General features: G+C 37.3%; 1 protein-coding gene across 1 annotated transcript in view; it reads right to left on the bottom strand.

The window, feature by feature from the left end:
- Positions 1 to 21,775, bottom strand: part of CCDC172 (coiled-coil domain containing 172) — a 70,986-nt gene that overhangs the window by 41,447 nt on the left and 7,764 nt on the right. Inside the window, exons 3-4 of the mRNA XM_062215192.1 lie at positions 3,665 to 3,781; positions 1,716 to 1,881 (exon numbers count right to left, since the gene is read on the bottom strand). Of these exons, the coding sequence (XP_062071176.1) occupies positions 1,716 to 1,881; positions 3,665 to 3,781 (283 nt within the window). The remainder of the gene's footprint in view (positions 1 to 1,715; positions 1,882 to 3,664; positions 3,782 to 21,775) is intronic.

Raw genomic sequence — 21,775 nt, forward strand, 5'->3', positions numbered from 1 at the left:
TCAAAATGCTTGTGGAAAAATGGAATTAAAAGAAAAGTTTACTTTGGTGTAAAAAATATTGAAAATCTTTTATAGTTTATACACATTTAACAGAACTTTCTGAAGATCCCTTAAATCTCAAAAAGATCTGGAATTGCGGTTTTTTGCTTTAACAGAATCAACCATAGTGAGATTCATGTGAAACTCACAAAGTCTTTAAGAGACCAGTATTTGCATAACCATAGTAAACTTGTATTGAAATGAGTACAAACAGTAAAACATGAAAAAGGAGCCCTTGAATATTCAAACTTCTTCAAGGCAGAAGCAGGCTGAGGAAAGGAGCAGTGGAAAACACATAGCTTTATTTTTATACAGAATGGCTCACCAATGGAAGCAAAAGCAAGAAGGTGGAGCCAAGAGCATTTGAAAACCATTCCCAGGCAGGAGGATAACCAGTACTAATCAAGACATTTCCATTTCTGCCTGGCTGGATTTCCGAACTGCTATGGATAAATGATCCCTGTGTTTATCCTGTTTTTCCTCTTTGTAATATATGCCTATCTTAACATAGTATGTTGTTAGGTGAAAATTAACTAGTTTATTTAGAGGTCTTCAGGTCAAGAGGAAATATACTCAGAGTTACATAAGGCACTACATTCAAGAAGGCTCATCTGCAACTGAACCTGATTTAGATGAGAAGATACTATAAGCTAATGCTATAATAGATTTTTTTTTTTTTTTGACAGGCAGAGTGGACAGTGAGAGAGAGACAGAGAGAGAGAAAGGTCTTCCTTTGCCATTGGTTCACCCTCCAATGGCCACCGCGGCCGGTGCGCTGCAGCCGGTGGTGCGCTGCAGCCAGTGCATCGCGCTGATCTGAAGCCAGGAGCCAGGTGCTTCTCCTGGTCTCCCATGTGGGTGCAGGGCGCAAGCACTTGGGCCATCCTCCACTGCCTTCCTGGGCCATAGCAGAGAGCTGGCCTGGAAGAGGGGCAACTGGGACAGAATCCGGCGCCCCGACCAGGACTAGAACCCGGTGTGCCGGCGCCGCAGGCAGAGGATTAGCCTATTGAGCTACGGCGCCGGCCTATAATAGAATCTTAATGTATAACAGAAAATGTGGTTTATCTTTGATTTTCCCTATTTCTATATTCATTAATCAATAACAAAAACCTGTTATTCTCCCTAAATATCTCTGTAAGTTATTCCCTCCTCTCTTTGGTAACTGCTTTAATTTAGTATCTTGTTATAGACTGAAATACCCTGCACATTAGTATTTCTGAAATGAAACTCTCCCCACCTGACTGTGTAACCTTATTTCCTAAGCTTATACTGGATTGATGATAAAAAGAGGTTCATAGCAACTGTCCTAACCCTTAGGGTAGATTCCATGACATCATACTGTAGATGTCTGCTTACATACTTGCTTCCTCAAATTTATAGTTTCACATCCCAAGGACCTAAAACAGTGCCTACCTCATAACAGGTAGTAAACAGCTCTCAGCTTATTGAATGAATAACCAAATGCTGCTGTCACATGTAGTTCTAAAGAATTTGAGAGTGTTTACAATAAAAGAAATATATACATTAGGACAATTAAGATAAAAGTGAAATAATAGCTATACAATAACCCAATCTGCTTATGAAAAAGTTAAAATTATTGAAAAATTCATTCATCCAAAGTCAGTTACTTTAATTAATATCAGACAAAAGAAGTGGTACTATGCGGTTCATACCCCTTTTCAAAATGTTTGCCTGGTTTTCTAAGACAGATATTTCAATCCTGATGTTTTCTTTCATCAAAAGATCTCTTTTCTTTGTTATTTCATATTCATTATTAAAATCTGTAATTTCCTTAAGAAATTTATCCTCCTCCTCTGTCACTTTTTTTTTTGTACTCTCCTGAAAAACAGAAATAAAAGATCAAATGTAGGTGCTAGTTACAATAATATTTTTCTTTAATGATTTAAAATATAATAATTTAGAATTATTAAAAACAAAGTATAAAATTTTATTTCTTAACATTACCTTTCCATTAATATTAACAAAAAACTGAAACATGACAATCAACTATCTTTAAAGATTTATGCTAAAAGTTTTTAGATAATTACTAAGGAAGAATTCATAACACTCTCCAGCTCTCTGCTGTGACCTGGGAAAGCAGTAAAAGATGGCCCATGTCTTTGGGCCCCTGCACCCACATGGGAGACACTGAAGAAGCTTCTGGCTCCTCGCTTCAGATTGGCACAGCTCTGGCCATTGTGGCCAATTGGGGAATGAACCATCGGATGGAAGACCTATCCCTCTTTCTCTCCCCCACCCTTTCTCTCTCTGCCTCTCCTCTCTCTGTGTCTTTCACATAAATAAATAAATCTTTAAAAAAAGTTGGGACCGACACTATGGTGCAGCGGGTTAACACCCTGGCCTGAGGCGCCGGCATCCCATATGGGCGCCGGTTCTAATCTCGACTGCTCCTCTTCCAATGCAGCTCTCTGCTATGGCCTGGGAAAGCAGTAGAAGATGGCCCAAGTCCTTGGGACCCCTGCACCCACGTGGGAGACCTGGAGGAAGCTCTTGGGTCCTGGTTTCGGATAGGCACAGCTCCAGCCATTGCGGCTAATTGGGGAGTGAACCATCAGATGGAAGACCTCTCTCTCTCTTTTTGTCTCTCCTCTCTCTGTGTGTCACGAGCACCTACTGTCATGTAGCTCAACAGTAGCAAGTGCGACGTACGACTTATCAGTCACGGGGAAGAAAGGAACACAGGGACACAACACTGTCTTTTTCAACTTTATTATTCACACACTGGGGACACACCAGGGGGTTTTATACCATACTACTCATCAGCATGCTAATTGAGGTCAATACACTTATCAGTACCAATATACTTATATAATTATCAGTCTATCCTCTTTAATACACTTATCACTAAACTTAATCACTAATGGACTAATGAAGGCAAAATTATGGATCCATTTCAAAATCACTTACAAATAATAGTTTATATTTTATTAAATATCAATAAGGCATGGAAATAAGAAATTCCAAAAAAATTTTGGATAATGCAAAAACCTAAATTTTTTTCACAAAGCTAGAATCTAAATATTATCGTATTTTTTCCATTTTTTCTAAAAGATGTCAACTAATCATGAGTCACATTCAGAAACTAGCCATGTCATTCAAAATCAAATTTGTTGATTTTAATTTTCAATATGTATATTTAATATCTTTAAATATATTTTCTTTAAATATCGATTAATCATGTCATATTTCTAATCTGGCTTTGTCAGTCAAAACTACTGCTCAGTTTGCTGGCTCTGACTCAAGAAAAAAGAATAAACAAAATCCATTATTTTCCCACATTCATAAATACACGCAAAGTGTGAAAAGCATTAAAACAAATCAAGTTCTAAAAGCCAGAAAATTTCAAAATCAGCTTCACTGTTTTTTAATGCTTATTACAATTGCAAATAATTCCTACATCGCATCCCTGCCAATAGAATTCTCTCAAACTATATTACTTTGTCAATTGATTTTAAATAGCACTTAATACTTCTCTGTAGATACTGAACAGTACTATCTGCCAATATGCATATGGATAATTTTCTGAAAGTACACCTAACTATATTAAAATACTTTTAAACACAGTTATTAAATGGATTTTTCTAAGCGGCTGGAGACTTACAAAGGTTTGGAGAAGCATATTCCTTTGGTTTGTAATTTCACTGCATTGTCTTTCTAAAGCATTTTCATGAGTTTTCAAAAGCTGTAAGAGGAAAGATTTTTCAGAAAACTGCTGAACCTTCAAAGTAAAAAGAAACAAAATGTAGAATGAAACAATTAGACATTTTAGAGTGTCTTAGTCAATGGAACAGATTTATAAAATACTTTCAGTATTAATTTTAACCTATAAAATAACATTCACACTAAATACCTTATTTTATATGCAGTATCATATAATATTTTATAAATGTCTTATTGTTACAATTTTATAATCTCTCCCCTTGGGAAGACTATCAGCTCCTCAAGGGCAAAGACCATGTTTCTCCACACCCAGTACAGTTCTTAGCTTAGGAACTAAGCTATTAGACTAAGCACACTGAAATCTACTTCAAGATAGTTTGTTCTAAAGAATAAGCTTCTATTCATATTACTTATAAGGAAGACATGGACAAATAAGTCATTTACACAATATTATTAGTAAGTTCATGAGATAAAACCTACAAACTACAGGCCAAAAAAATCAGCCACATGATTACATCAAATAAAATACAAATATGTTAATGCCCTCCAATACAGTTTGAGAACACATTTTTTAATGCCTCACATGGTTATAAATAACAAAGTATATGATAAATATTAATATTATATGTATATTATTTCATTTGCTCTTTAAGATATAGTATCCCCTGAAACATAAAAATTGAAACATAAGCCAGGAAGCTTGAAAAGATAAAAACCAAAAATTATGTTGGACAGGTAATCTTTCTACTACATTCAGTACTATCCCTCAAAAAAAAAAGCATCACTTCTAGTTGGGGCTGTTCCCATCTCTACAGAGAAAAGAAAAAGGATATAAATTCAACTTAAATTGCAGAAAGCAAGATTTATGCTGGTTATAAGAACTTCCTCAAGGTGAGACACAGGTTGTGAAATCTCTGTCCCAGAAGATATTGAATAGTAAAGAGCTTAGGAATAGTCTAGTCCAGAGGCAAAGGGTTGGCTGAAAAGACATTTTGAAATATTATAGCTGAAAAATTCTAGAAATATTGGCATTAAAAAAGGAGCCAAAATAAAGCAGAAAATATGATCTTAGATTTATATAAGATCATAGCACATCTGCACACACCTTCAGTGCTGTTCTTACCAGCCCTATTTTAAGAAAGACATCAACAGAGAAAGATTAGAGAAGTACAATTTACATGACCAAGGGAACTGAGACAAACTGGGGGAAGAAAAGATGGATTAGTCAGTATTTTACTGTGTAGCAAGGAACAGATTATAAAACATACGGCCAACTCTATAAAATCATACAGAAATTGACAAGGGCAGAAAAAGAGTATGATCACAAATTCTATTGTATTTATTTAGAATAAGAAAACTCTTTAGGACTACTTAGTGCTTATTATATAAATAAGAATAAAATGAAGTCCAGAGAAGTTAAATACTTCAACAAAGGTAACATACTAATTAGGAGCAAACCCAGAAATAAAATCCAGGGCTTCTGTCTTCCTTTCTTCTAAGCCATGAGATTATATGGAAATCTTAGAATGATTTCAAAGTTAAAAAAAAAAAAAAAAAAAAGGTAATTCTAGATCCTAAAAGGGACTTCAGCCTTTGAAAATAGTATTTGAAAGTACGAAAGCTTAAGAAACATTTAGGAACATTATGTCTCCTAGGTTCACCAGAGCTTACTGAGAAAGTTGTTTGCAGTAAACACCTCTAGGGTTACCACTTTGGACAAGAACCATGAATGCCCACAAAAATGCTTCAGAGACCAAATATTGGGCTGAATAAACTTTAGTTTAACCTACTAAGGCATTTCAAGTATCCTGCCCTTCAGAACAAACTTCCTGAATTCTAATTCTCTTTCTGCCACTGATTTGTTACGAAAGATCTTTGTCAAAATCTAAAAGTGGGGGCCAGTGCTGTGGCTTAGTGAGTAAAACCACTACCTGCTGCACCAACATTCCTTATTGGTGCTGATTCCAGTCCTAGCTGCTCCACTTCCAAACCAGCTCCCTGCTAATGCACCTGGGAAAACAGTGGAAGGCAGCTATTATGTCCATTTGGAGAGTGAACCAGAGGATTCAAGATCTATATCGCCTTCTCTCTCTCTGAAACTCTGCCTTTCAAATAAATCAATCTTTAAAAAAAATTCCAAAAGTGAAGAAAATATTACCTATCAAATAAACAAAATTTTAACTGAGACAAATTTATTAATAAAATTCAGAAAAATCTTCTGCTAAGGACTCAGAAATTAAGGTACTTGTTTCAGCTATCACTAACTCAAAGCTAAAATTACAGTGAGTTAAAATAACAAATATCCAAGAGAGCCAAATGTCATACATGGCATTTAACTAAAATATTTTATCATAAGTTGAAAAATAAAACCTACATTCCAAAAATTAAAAAGTAGACAACTATTCAAAAGATTTATAAAAAGGACATGCCTATAATTTTCCTCTCCCCTAAAATTCTATGTAAATTATCCATTTTGTGGTCTTCTCTGTTTCTATTTTTAGTCTCTAAAAATATCTGAGAGAGTCAGATAACAGTAACATTAATTTTAAATTTTACTTAGGATCTGTTATAGAGTGAACAGGATTTGGACACCCAAACTCAAGCAGATGTTTAAAGCCCAAAGTCTAGGCGCAGGGCAGGGAGGGGGGTTGTTGTCCCAAGATGGCATATAGTAACAGGACGAGCTGAGTCACACAGGGAAAAACATACAGTTAAAAAGGAAAGATATGGCCGGCTGGTGCCGCAGCTCACTTGGTTAATCCTCCGCCTGTGGCGCCGGCACACCAGGTTCTAGTCCCGGTCGGGGCGCCAGATTCTGTCCCGGTTGCCCCTCCTCCAGGCCAGCTCTCTGCTGTGGCCAGGGAGTGCAGTGGAAGATGGCTCAAGTGCTTGGGCCCTGCACCCCATGGGAGACCAGGAGAAGCACCTGGCTCCTACCATCGGATCAGCGCGGTGTGCCGGCCACAGTGGCCATTGGAGGGTGAACCAACGGCAAAGGAAGACCTTTCTCTCTGTCTCTCTCTCTCTCACTGTCCACTCTGCCTGTCAAAAAAAAAAAAACTTATGGGATACAGCAAAAGCAGTGTTAAGAGGAAAGTTTTTATCAGTTGGTACCTATATCAAGAAATTGAAAAGGCACCAAATAAATGAACTATCAGTGCACCTCAAGGATCTAGAAAAATTGATAAAGGATTAACAACCAGAATCTACAAAGAGATCAAGAAACTCTACCACAACAAAAAAAACAACCCACTTAAGAAATCAACCAAGGACCTAAACAGACGTTTTTCAAAAGAGGAAATCCAAATGGCCAACAGACACATGAAAAAATATTCAGGATCACTAGCAACCAGGAAAATGCAAATCAAAACCGCAATCTAACCCTGGTTAGAATGGCTTCCCTACAGAAATTGACAAACAATAAATGCTGGCAAGGATGTGCAGTAAAAGGTACCCTAATCCACTGCTGGTGGGAATGTGAACTGGTAAAATCACTATTTAAGATAGTTTGTAGATACCTCAGAAATCTGAATATAGTTCTACCATATGACCCAGCCATTCCACTCCTTGGAATTTACCCAAGGGAAATGAAATCATCAAATAAAAGAGTTATTTGCAACCCCTTGTTTACTGCAGCTCAATTCACAATAACTAAGACATGGAAACAAACTAAATGCCCATCAACTGAAGACTGGATAAAGAAATTATGGGATATGTACTTTATTGAATACTACACTGTGTTAAAAATAAATAAATAAATAAAATCCGGTCATTTGCAACAAAGTGGATGAATCTGGAAAACATCATACTTAGCGAAATAAGCCAGTCCCAAAGGGAAAATTACAATATGTTCTCCCTGATCTGTGATAACAGAGCACCTAAATGGAAACCTGTTGAAATGAAATTGATACTTTGAGAAGCAATGACTTGAACATCCTTTGTCTTGACTATTGAGGAACAGTTTTTTGTTGTTGTTTTTGTTTTTTCCTTCTTAATACCATTGGTTGAACTCTTTACTTAACACAGAATTTATCATATGTGTATAAAGTCAATGTAAAATAGATCTCAGTAAAAAATAAGAGTGCAAATAAGAGCAGGAGGAACTGTATAGTTCTGCATACATCCCTACAGACTTAATTATAAGGGTATAGCTAAAAACTTGCCATGAGACTCCAAATCCCATTAAGCTGGGTGGTAATAATGCCATCTTAAGTGTTAAAGTGATCATACTAAGTGTTAAATCGATCATATATAGGATTAAGTGTTAAAGTGATCACATAAATAAGATCAAGTGTCTCGTAATAATAGATAGAATTTAAAAGGAGAGAATGTTCCAACATGGGAAGCAGTCCACACAGCAGACTCAGAATCTGACAATCGCTCTAAATGCACTCTGACCTCAGAATCAGCCCTTAAGGCATTCTGGTCTGGCTGAAAAGCCCATGAAAGTACTTCAAGCATGGAAAGCCAAGACTTTGTGGCTATAAAAAATGTCACCACCTAACCATGACGGCATCCCAGATAGGCGCCAATTTGAGTCACCACTGCTCTACTTCCGATCCAGCTCTCTGCTATGGCCTGGGAAAGAAGAACAAGATGGCCCAAGTACTTGGGCTTCTGTACCCATGTGAGAGACATGGAAGAAGCTTCTGGCTTCGGATCAGCACAGCTTCGGACATTGCGGCTAATTGGGGGGTGAACCAGTGGATGGAAGACCTCTCTCTCTCTCTCTCTCTCTCTCTCTCTCTGCCTCTCCTTCTTTCTCTGTGTAACTCTTACTTTCAAATAAATTAAAAAAAATCTTTTTTTATTTTTATTTTTTGACAGGCAGAGTGGACAGTGAGAGAGAGACAGAGAGAAAGGTCTTCCTTTTGCCGTTGGTTCACCCTCCAATGGCCGCCGCGGTAGCGCGCTGCGACCGGCGCACCGCGCTGATCCGATGGCAGGAGCCAGGTGCTTCTCCTGGTCTGCCATGGGGTGCAGGGCCCAAGGACTTGGGTCATCCTCCACTGCACTCCCTGGCCACAGCAGAGAGCTGGCCTGGAAGAGGGGCAACTGGGACAGAATCCGGTGCCCCGACCGGGACTAGAACCTGGTGTGCCGGCGCCAGTAGGTGGAGGATTAACCTATTGAGCCGCGGCGCCAGCCAATAAAAAAAAATGTTTAAAAAAAATGTCCTACATCAAGGTTCTCTGTGAGTGAGACCCCAGTGGAAAGAAGGTGCCACCAAAGAAGAATGTACTTTTCTATTAAGGGAGGAGAGAACTCCCACCTTGCTTATGGCCTTGTCTAAATACTGATGGAGATTGTGGCCTCTAAAGGCTTCCATAGCCTTGGGAGCTCACGTCAAAAGCCTCAGGTGATCAACGACATCATATATAAGAGTATTAATTGTTAAATTAATAATAGCAGTCACTGTGCACTTTCTCCCTATGCAGGACCTCTGTCTTTAATGAGCTGTACTGTAAGAAGTAACTGTAAAACTTGTTCTCAGTTTTTATATTTTGTGTGTGTATCCAAATTGTTGAAATTTTTACTTACTATAGGGTTGGTCTTCTGTGTATAAAGTTAATTGAAAATGAATCTTAATGGGGACTGGGAATGGGAGAGGGAGGTGGTGGTGGGTGAGAGGTACGGGTGGGAGGGTAGGTATGGGGGGAAGAATCACTATATTCCTAAAGTTGTACTTATGAAATTTGTACTCATCAAATAAAAGGTTTCTTTGGGGAAAAAAAGCCCAAAATCTGTATTAATCACTAATGGACTAATGATAATATTTGATAGATTATGGTGGAGGCTTCATCCAATTATAAAATAAGAAGGTGGGATGGGGTCCTACGTTGTGGTGCCTAAAAACACCCAGGCAGCATGTATAGCATCCCAGTTCAAGTCCTGGCCTTTCCACTTCTGATCCAGCTCCCTGCTAACTAACATTCTGGGAAAGCAGGAGATGGCAGCCCAAGGATTGGACCCCTGCCACCCATGTGGGAGACCCAGATGTCATTCCAGGCTCCTGTCTTCGGCCTGGCTCAGACTCGGCCACTGTGGCCAGTTGGGGAGTGAACGAGCATATGGTAGATCGAGATCAATCTCTCTATCTAACTCTGCCTTTAGAATAAATAAATGAATCTTCAAAAAAAAAAAAAAGATGAGGCTTTTGGGAATGATTGTAGTGCATTAGGCTGTTAGGGTAGAGCCCCATGATTAAATCATGATGGCTTTACAAAGACAAATCACGTAGTAGAGAAAGAGTGTATTCCCTGTCCATCTCTGCTTCCTGCCTCACCATGTGCCATCTGAGTGTCTCTCCACACCTCTGCCACTGCCACCTTCACCAGCTCGCAGACTAATGGGGTCACCTGATCTTGGACTAGGAACCTCTACATCGTTGGCCAAAATAATCTTCTCTACTAAACTGTCCCTCTCAAATATTTTAAAGTAACAAAAAAGCTGACTAATATAAGATCTAAGATGACTATATTTGATACAAAAGAAGTCTCCATAAGTAGAGGAAACAGCATAATAGAGAAAGTGGCAGGAGTTGAGGAAGGCTAAAATTACAAAGGGCAAGTAAGAATAGATGCCTACAATATGCTGATTCACTTTGTTGAGGACATCAATAGGTTAACGCTGCAGGAACTTGGGCAGATGAGGCCTAATATTAATACAGAGCCTTCTTAATTTAATGGGACTCAAGGGACCAAAATATTTGGATCTGCCTGTTTCTTCTCTGTCAAGTGTAAATTATTAACTCCTCAGAAATAAAAGAGCTTTTCATAGCCACCTATTTGTAGCATATTTCAGATTGTTCCCTTTGTTTTTTCTGTTGTCCCAACTAATTTCTTACATTATTTTTCACATTCCTGTATCTGAAACCAAGCCCACTGATGTGTAAAATTTAAGTAAATATTCAAAAAACCCTGAAGATATATATGGGATCATAAGATGGGATCATTTCACAGAATAAATTATCAGAAAATTTTCTCACTTTTCCTTTGTTATAAAATTATGAGTAATGATAAAATTTGGAGAATACTATAAGAGATATAAAATCTGACATAAAAAATTACTAAATAGATCTGAGTCAGATTTGAATTGAGGTACAACTTTATACTCATGGTGGCCTGAAACATTTATTTTATGATAAATAAAAACTTAAGAAACTATTGATTGTCCCCTAGGTTCTCCAAAAGTCCCAAGAGGTATAACAATATTTTTAAATCAGTGGAAAGTTCCTAATGGCAGGAATACAAATTTCTCTTTCTCATCTTTCTCCATCTTCTAATCAGAAATGTAGAGCAAATATTTGCATGGAGCCTTAAAGTCACATTCTGGAATTCAACGGCCAAGCTTTGTCAGACAATATTGCTGTTTTGGAAATTTTTAATTTATAGCAGTTCTAACTCCCTGGCTAATTCTGCTTCTCTCAGCAATAAAGATCATTTTTCCTTTCCCTGTTTTATTCCTCTTGGGATATTTGATTTTTTAACAGAGCTTACAGTTTCCCCAGTGAGTTTACTTATCTGGTCAACTAGGTCAGTGTTCAAAAAAGCCATGATTTGTGACTCTTTACTACATATGCTGCCTGAGAGCTTTTAGGTATATTCTACCAGAAGAACTTGAGAATTGAAAATGACTGAATATTTTAATGTTTGAGTCCAAGCAAACAAAATATAGAGCTACTTTTCTTTTTGGCTGGTGTTGTTAAAAATAATCTCAGCCTTGAGGAACTGACATTTTGCTGATTAAATGCTCTGCCCAATAGTGTAATAGTCAATTTTACATAAGAAAACATAAGGAGATTTATGTAGAAAACTTCATATTACTAAAATCATAAAAAGTGGAGGAAAGAATGTGGTTGTTATGATAAAAGACATTTTAAACAGTACATCAATGAATATTGTATCAATTGCATGTTATTTTTTTAAATAGATCAATTTTTATAAATGTTTCAAAACCTCAGATGAACTATTTAAAGAGTAACTCACAATGACACAATAATCCTAAAATAGTAAGCAAGCAAGGTTCAATATTAGAAAATATCAATCCTTAAAATGGCTTACAAGACTTACAATGCCCCCACTCATTCCTCTGTAATCATATGTCCTACTCAACCTCCCCCTCCTCACTCATTCTCTTCCATTGACTTCTTTGTTGTGCCAGGAACACACTAGGCACTTTGCCCAGGCTGTTTTCTCTCCATGAAAATCTCTTTGCTCAGATTCCTCATGGTTCATTCCTTTGCCTGGGTCACACCTTCACTCATCCCTCACCTTATCATTAAGGGTTATCAGGATACCTAATAATATCGGTTTTGAATTTGCAAATGTAATTTCTGATATACAAAGTCAGGAAACTGGGGAAACATAAACTATAACAACATTTCTGAAAAATAATTCGGAAATTATCAAAACCCTTAAAAATTATGTGTACACTGACAGAGCACTTTGATTTCTAGGACCATATCCTTAAAAAATTACGTAAGAGCACAAAGATGCATGATTTTTCTGTAAGATTTTCACCAAAATGATTTTAATAACAATACTTAAATAATATGAAATATTTATCAATAGGAAACTGGTTAACTACAACATTATATAGCGCATTTGATGTAATACCATACAGTTATTAAAATTGTTTATTCAGATAAATGTTTACTGTGATATCCAAGGTACAATAACTAGAAAAAAGCAAATTATTTAAGAAAAAATGTATATACATTTAAACAATGTTGAATACTAACTGCATGGTGAAATTATGAGTGATTGTCCTTTTGTTTTTTGTCAGTATTTTTGGAATGATTTGAAATAAAAATGCATTATTTTATGAGTAATTAAACAATAAAGCCATTTTAATTTTTAAACAAAAAAAAATCTGCATCCCTACAAAATACAATAGCAGATAGTCCCTGGAACTTTCCAAGAATATAACCCAGTCTTAATATCAGCAAGCATTCCTTGCAAAGATGTGAAAGAACAGATGTTCATAATGAAAAGAACACTTTGCAGTAACACAATTTGACTTCCTTTCTCAATGTGATGGTCACGTATCTCCCTTTCCTTCCTTTTTCCCTTGTTCTCTTCAGAATTTTGAGTAGAAAAAACTAGACTATCTTGGAAGCCTTGGAACTAATCTGAACCAAAGCAGCTAGAGTATGCAGTCTTTCAACTTATGTTGAAGTATTAATTCATGCAGTAACAATTCATAAGACTATATAAGCACCAAGGCCTGTATGAGAAACATTAACAGCACTGGGATCACAGGCACAGCTGTAAGGAGCCAATTTTCCTTTGCCCTCTTTCATTCACCTTTTCTGGACTCATCTGGTATTCCAAAGTTCATTCCAACCAAAATCCTTTTTAAAATAACCCCTGCACTACAAAATTATTCTTCTCCTTTTCTTCAAATAAAACCCCCACTCTCCAAAAGCTGCTGATCTCAGCTAGATATTAATCTGATTAGGGAAAGGGCAGGAAAGCACAAATATTGATTTTGTGATGATACTTCTCAATCTGAAAGGCTCTTACTGAAGAGATACTCTGAAATAAGGTGACTTTGTGCTATTTGACAACTCAAGTAGCAGTCCCTTACCATCACAATGTCTTCCTATTCTGTCAGGATATAAAACAATGGAATGCTGAGGTAGTGATTTTTCATGTACTGCTTTAATGGAAGAACTATAAAATGTCACAGATCCTTTAAAATATACATTTTCCTGCTCATAATAAGAAAACTTGGCACACAAGCAAGCAAAGATCAAACTTTAGTCAAGTAAGGCTATTCCACAAAAGTACTAGAAAGTGGGTTAAGGATACCACAATCGAACAGGACAAAGAATGATTTTTATATTATATCTGATGGAAAATGGCAGATCTGAGCAGATCTCAAAATAACAACACGAACCCTGTGAAAATACAGGGATGTATCCAACAGATTACAAGGAGCACAGTATATCTCTATATTTTACTACAGGATACACAAAAATTTATTAATTGATTACTTTATATCTTCAATAAGAAATAAAGATATGTTCACTAAAAACAAGAGAAAGTACCGATAGAAAAGAATAAGATAAAAATACAACAAAAAGTGTTTTAAAAGAAAGGTAGAAAAATTTTAAAATGTGAAAAAAGTCAATGCAGAATTTAATTTGTAGGGAGCACTAAATAACAACTAAGAATGCAGAAGATGGAGTCAGTAATGTTAAGGCAAAAAAAATTCTCTCAGGGCCAGCACTGTGGCATAGTGGACTAAGCCTGCACCCAAGGCCCCAGAATCTCCTATGGGCACCAGTTCTAGTCCCAGCTGCTCCTATTCCAATCCAGCTCTCTGCTGTGGCCTGAGAAAGCAGTAGAAGATGGCTCAAGGGCCTGGGCACCTGCACTCATGCGGCAGACCCAGAAACAGATCAACTCAGCTCCGCATTGCAACCATCTGGGAAGCGAACCAGCATATAGAAGTCCTTTCTCTCTTTCTCTGCCGCTGCTCTCTCTGTAACTCCACCTCTCAAATAAATAAACAAAATCTTTTAAAAAAATTCTCTCAATCTACTGAAATTAATTAAGAGAATAACAGATTCAAATAGGGAACATAGATGTAAACTGTAAGAAATAGGGGCACTTGAAAAAGAAACTAGAATATAATAAAAGTTAAAATGGGAGACTCACTCTAGTTCAAAGTTAATGAATGACACCTGTGAAGATAGAATTATAAAAGGAATTATAAAAAAGCATTCAGGGAAGAATTATATAAAGCAGTATACCTAAAAAGGATTTTAAAAGTCAAGCTGACTTAAATCCTTCTCTTCTCCATTAAAAATTTTCAAAAGATGATAGTGCTAGGTCTATATTAAATTAAGAAAAATTAGGGGTCGGCGCTGTGGCGCAGCAGGTTAACGCCCTGGCCTGAAGCGCCGGCATCCCATATGGGCACCGGTTCTAGTCCCAGCTGCTCCTCTTCTGATCCAGCTCTCTGCTATGGCCTGGGATAGCAGCAGAAGATGGCCCAAGTCTCTGGACCCCTGAACCCACGTGGGAGACCCGGGGGAAGCTCCTGGCTCCTGGAGTTGGATCAGCGCAGCTCCAGCTGCTGTGGCCAATTAGGGAGTGAACCATCGGATGGAAGACCTCTCTCTCTCTGCCTCTCCTCTCTCTGTGTAACTCTGACTTTCAAAATAAATAAATAAATAAATAAATAAATAAATCTTTAAAAAATAAAATTAAGAACAATTAGAACTCAAGTGTCAGGTGTTTTGGTACAGGATAAACTGCCACTTTGGATGCCTGTATCCCATACCAGACTGCCTGGGATAGAGTTCCACCTCAATTTTCGATCCAGCTTCCTAAGAAGCAGTGGGGGACAGCTCAAGTATTTGGGACCCTGCCATCCATATGGAAACCTAGATGGAATTCCTGGGTCCTAGGTGTTGTGGGCATTTGGGAAACTAGCCAGCAGATGGAAGTTCACAATCTCTCTCTTTCTCTCCTACCCCTTTTCTCCCTCCCTTCCTCCCTCTTTCTCTATCACTTTATCTTTCAAATAAATACATATTAGGGAAAAAAACAAATTCAAGATGTGGAATTTGAGGCATTACAGAGTTTTATGATAAAGAAATCTAGTTAATAGGGCAGCATAAGCAAATGTGGAAAGAACCCTCTTTCTACTCCAAACACAGAGAAATACTGGATAAAATACAATTACATTTTAAGTATATATTGTTTACACACTGAACTTGAAAGGATAGGGGCCGGCGCTGTGGCACAGTGGGTTAATGCCCTGGCCTGAAGCACCGGCATCTCATATGGGCGCCAGTTCTAGTCCCAGCTGCTCCACTTCAGATCCAGCTCTTTGCTATGGCCTGGGATAGCAGTGGAGGATGGCCCAAGTCCTTGGGCCCTGCATGCACATGGGAGACCTGGAAGAGGCTCCTGGCTCCTGGCTTCAGATCAGTGCAGCTCCGGCCATTGCGGCAAATTGGGGAGTGAACCAGCGGATGGAAGACTCTATCTCTACCTCTTTCTGTAACTTTCAAGTAAATAAATATATAAATCTTTAAAAAGAAAGGATGAAGGCAAGTCTTTATGCCTGAAACAGCTATTACAAGTAAGAATGGTTTATTAAAACTCAAGCCAACAGGGGTATCTTTTCAGAATAGATTTGGGCATTAGAGGCTGAGCAAGACCAAAAGTCAAGGCCAAAGGTAACCAGAATTGGGTTCATTGAATAGTCAGGAACTATTTGATTACTGGTACAAACAGAACCACGATAGCTATGAGAGTAACAAAACTCCACCTTTGGTCTAGAGCTGCAACATATAATTAAGCCACATCCCACAGAGCCATGAGTTTAACCCCAAGCCTGAACCATTCATGGATCTGAGATTCATATATTTCTATCTATGCAGTGCAGAAATCCTGACGTCAGAAACCCACATAAAAACTGGTTCTAAACAGGTAAAACCTGCAAGTCCGGGCAGCAAGAATACAACTACTTCTTACGGGTACATTTTTTGTCAAGGGTGGTACCTCCAGGAAACATAAGCTCTGCTAATGCCAAGTTTATAGTAAAATGAAATTAAAAGTTTGGAAGAAAACCTACCATCATGTAAGAAAGACATCAAATGAAACAAGAATTGATAGAAGAGAAAAATTCACAAAAGAAAGATTTCTATGAAAAAATTCTAAATTAATTTATCCACTTAATAAATATTTATTCAGGCACTATTCTAGATGCTGGGAGTAAGAGAAGTAAACACAATAGATGAATTTCCCTTTTTAAAATATTTATTATTACTTTAATTATACATATTTACGGGATACAGTGTGATACATGTACATTATTTAGTACGTGTATTCAATGTATGATCAAATCAGGTTAGTTAGCATTCCCATCTCCTTAAACATTTCTTTAAAAATAAATGAATTTCTATTCCTTATATAGTTTACATTCTACTGAGAGGAGATAAACAAACAGATCAATATAAAATATGTCAAGAAGTGACAAGTGATACAAAGAAAATAAAGCAGAGAAAAAAAGAGATAGAATGAATTGATGCTACTTTACACAGGGAAGTCAGGGATGGGTTCTCTACAGAAGCTATTCCCAAGCTTTTTGGTCTTCCTACTACTCCCTCGTTAGTGTGTCCCTGGTTGTCTAGTGGCTAGGATTCGGCGCCTTCACGACTACTCCCTCGTGTTCTAAAAAAAATTATTGGGGATTTTAAAAAAATTGTGGTGCTATACATGTTATTTTCTATACCAAATATTAAAACTGGGAAATGCTAAAATATCTATCTAATTCATTTAAAAATAACAATAAAATCATTGCAGGTTAAAGTAAATACAGTATATTTATGAAAAAATACTTCTGAAACAAAAACATTAGAAAGTTACATGAACATTTTTTACAAATATTTTTAAGGTCTGGTTTAACTGAAGACAGCTAGATTCTCCTAACCATTTCTATTTAATATTTTGCAAATTTTTTTTTAGGGGCAGAGTATATGGAACACACAGGTATGTAGTTGCAACGAAGAGGACTGTTCTTGTATTATTTTCAAACAATTATGCATATTTTGCTTTGGTAATACACCAAAATTCAACAGTTATTGTTCCTTAAAGGTTAATTGCGATGTGGAATCTGAAATTTCAATGAACAATTACAATAATATCCATTGGTCTATCTCACACTTTGAGGGTATCTTCCATCTTTCCAACTTTGCAATATTATGTAAGTCATTTGAAAAATATTACCTCATTATGCAGATCTTCCAAATGATGACACATTTGATATGGTATCAAAAATATCCATATCAATTAATATTGATAAAAAGCTTCCTCAAAAAAACCTTGAAGTGCTGGGAAGCCATCAGACCCATAGTGGTCAGGTATTTGCCTTGAAATTTTAAACCACATTCATTTTCAAGAAAATTTTGCCAAATTCCTAAGCCTAGGTAGCTACCATCTGATTATCAATTATCCATGTAAAAACACTGTCCCAGAAAAATAGCTAATTCATACTCTAACCAATCCTCATGTCTGTTTCCCCCTGAGACAACCATTGTACTTTGGAATAAAGAAGTACTTTAGGTGAACTTCCCATTTCTTCTCATAAAATATTAAAAATGCATATAGTCAATTGTAAGATTCAGTAAGATTTTTTAATATATACTTCAATCATCAAGTGAAACTGGTGGTTTTGTTTTCTTACTGAGTACATGGCAGTGAAGAATACAATGACTACTAGAACAGTCCAGTGCTACGACCATGATTTGTGCTAAAGTCCTAATAATTTTATTCACTGATGCTTTTGCACCATTGATGTACATATTAGCACAGTAAAAATGGTGAACACATTAATATTATTACAAAAATAATGGGACTTCACAGATTCCTTGAAAGAATATTGAAGATTCCTAGGACTCCTCAGATCATACTTGGAGAACCCATTCTCTAAGATGCCAACTGTGCAGAAACCTGCAGTAATTGCCCATCAAGATTTGCATGGGACTTATTGGTGTTAGTACTGAAAGCCCTGAATCTCAGTAGAATGGTTTGTCACCCTTCCAGGAGAGACCTAAATGAAGTGAGTGCTCAACAGCTGACAGAAGAAGCATTCAAAAACAAATAATCCATTTCAAAGACACATATTCCTAAAAAATCAGATCACTCCCAGGCAGATGGGCTATTGGACAATGTCCAATATGACACTCTGTGCCACCTTTTGCCTATTTCCAAGTTTTATATAACTCTTCATGACAAATAAAGTAAGGCTTTCTTTATAGAATTACACAGAGAAAATTAAAGCCAATTACAAACTTTTTATGAGAATGTCAAAATGTTGGGGCCGGCGCTGTGACATAGTGAGCTAAGCCTCCACCTGTGGAGCTGGCATCCCATATGGGCACTGGTTCTAGTCCCAGCTGTTCCTCTTCCAATCCAACTCTCTGTTATGGCCTGGGAAAGCAGTAAAACATGGCCCAAATACTTGGACCCCTGCATCCACATGGGAGACCCACAAGATGCTCCTGGTACAACTCCAGCCATTGCAGCCATTTGGGGAGTGAACCATTGGATGAAAGAGCTTTTTTTTTTTTTTTTTTTTGTCTCTCCCTCTCTCTGTCTGTAACTCTGCCTCTCAAATAAATAAATAAAATCTTTTAAAAAACAGAATTTCAAAAGTTTAAGTTTACAGTTAGGTTTATACAGTTGAACTTGCTTGATGTCAATTCTCTAAGGAAGGAAAGTGTTATAAAATTTATTTGCCAATTACTAACATTTCAGGCTAAACAATTTATTTAGAGTAGGTCTTAAAAAAATAGAAACAGAAGCACTGACAGAATTTACAACTACAAAGAGTACAGGGGATTTTCCACTTCGTGGTTTGCAGCCAGGAAGTGTGCAACTTTTGTGATTTATGAATGCTTGCAAACAGAACGGCTATCTGGTATATTGTTAGAGTTTGCTGTAAACTGCTATTACCATGAAATACTCTTTGGATCTTATGATCATGAAAACAAAGTTGAGAAAAAAGAGTCCGATGAGTGTTATATATTTCAATTCTATTAATATGAAGAGAGGTCACTATTCAGAGGCCAAGTCTCCTCATAAAAGAATTATAAGCATAAACATGATCATTAGTCAAGGAGCTCATGTTAAGAATAAATGTGCCAAGTGGCCAAGAAGCACCTGAAAAGATGTTAATTATCAATGTCAGCAGGGAACTGAAGATACAAACAATGATGCCACTTTACACCCATTAAAATTGCTTTTTAAAATAAAACAAAACAGAAAACGATAAGTATTGGCAAGGATTTAGAAGCCGTTGCTGTGGCAGATTAACGCCCTGGCCTGAAGGGCCTGCATCCTATATGGGTGCAGGTTTGAGATCCGGCTGCTCCACTTCTGATCCAGCTCTCTGCTATGGTCTGGGAAAGCAGTAGAAGATGGCCCAAGTCCTTGGGCCCCTGCACCTGCGTGGGAGACCCAGAGGAAGCTCCTGGCTCCTGGATTTGGATCCGCGCAGCTCCGGCTGTTGCAGCCAATTGGGGAGCGAACCATCAGATGAAGAATCTCTTTTCTCTCTGCCTCTTCTCTCTCTGTGTAACTTTTACTTTAAAATAAATAAATATATCTTTAAAAATAAAATAAAATAAACAGAAAATAACAAGTATTGGCAAGGGTTTAAAGACTCTGAAACCTTGATACACTGATAGTAGGAATGTAAGATGGTGCAGACACTGTGGAAACACCCCAGCATTTCCTCAAAAAATTAATCCTGTAGCTACCATATGACCCAGAAATTCCACTCCTAGATGGAATACTCAGAGATTCAAAAAAATATATTCAGATAAACATGTTTACACAAATGTTCATAGCAGCATTATTTACAACTAAAAAGTGGAAACACAGGTGGCCAACTGACGAATAACTATATGAAACATTCATACATATACACACAATGAAATACTATTCAGCCTTAAAAAGGAACAAAGTATTGATTTATGCTGAAACATGATTGGACCTTGAAAATATGTAAAGTGAAAGAAGCCAGTCACAAAAGGCCACACAGTGCATGATTTTATTTATATGAAATGTCCATAGATTAATTGTGTCCCAGGACTGGTAGAGTTTAGAGAGGGATATGAGTGTTAATGCTAGTGGGTATGTAGGGTTTATTTTAGGGGTGATGAAAATGTTCTGGTATTAGGGATAGTTACACAATCTTGTGGAAAGAAAAAAATCACTACTTGGTAACTTTTGAAATATACTTTTATATTTTAAAGTGACTTAACAGCAAAATCCCCTACTTCAGCCTAAGAAATAAAGCATTATATATAGCTTAAAGTGGACTGTATACCCTTCTTGATTATAGTTATCTTCTACCCCAACAGAGATAATCACATCTTCACAAACTATTTATCACCTCCATGATGTTATTTTACTTTTACTATATAATTATATATTCTTCAAAGCTATTTTTCTGCTTCACACATTTTTAAATAGTATCATACTTGTATATATATATATATACACATACACACACACATATATACATAGAGGTTGCTTTATAAAATCACATTAGAGATTTATTATTTTGCAAATATTTATTTATTCTATTTTACAGGTTGGGCAGAGAAAAGGGGGAAAGAAGTAGACAGAGATTTCCCATCTACTGGCTCACCCCCCAAATGCCAAATTTGGCTGAAGCCAGGAGCCTGGAATTCAATCCAAGTCTCCCACATGGATTGCAGGAACTCAGTTACGTGGCATTTCATTTGCTGCTTCCTGCAACAGCAAGAAGTTGGAATCCAAAGTGGAGCCAGGGCTTGAAATCAGGCACTTCCATGTGGGATTTGGGCATCCCATGCAGTATCGTAACCATTACACCAAGTGCCTATCCTATTAATTATTTGTAAGTCATAATTAAGTGGCATTTTTTATAACATCTAGTACTTGAAATTCTCAGGTCATACTTCCAGTGATAATGGGTAGGTAGGTAGCTAGTGAGAGGCAAGGAGCTAAGGACTGCCATGTGCACTGCCCAAATCCCGTCACCTTCCATACTCACTCATCATAGCCAAAGGCTCAGCACACCCCTTCCCCATTATGCAGTTAAATCTCACTTTTCATCCTACAGATGTCAGGACACCTTCCTAGAGATCACCTTGCCACCTCTGAACATTCACTAAGGCCCCTCTCCAAGCACCATCCTTATCCTATTAAAAATGACCACCACAGCCTGGAAGGAGACAATTCTTCCTCATGAGTTCGCCCACACTCACGTCTGGGTGTGTACTATCGCTTTGCTTGTCAACAAGTCCTGATTTCCTGCTCATCTATGTCTCCCAGTTGTATTCCTACACCCCTGGAAGACAAGAACCAGGACTAAATCTAGCCCAGGGTCTCTCAGAGCTCAGCTGGAGGTCCTGATCCCACAACACCAGAAATAATTTTGCCTCCTTTTTAATCAATTCAATCAGGTCATTTTTGCAAGCATTTCAAACTACCATTAATTTGAGTTCCTGTTCAAAATAAAAGTGCATTTCATAATA

This window comes from Lepus europaeus, chromosome 17 (genome assembly GCF_033115175.1).
Source record: "Lepus europaeus isolate LE1 chromosome 17, mLepTim1.pri, whole genome shotgun sequence".
Classification (NCBI taxonomy): Eukaryota; Metazoa; Chordata; class Mammalia; order Lagomorpha; family Leporidae; genus Lepus; species Lepus europaeus.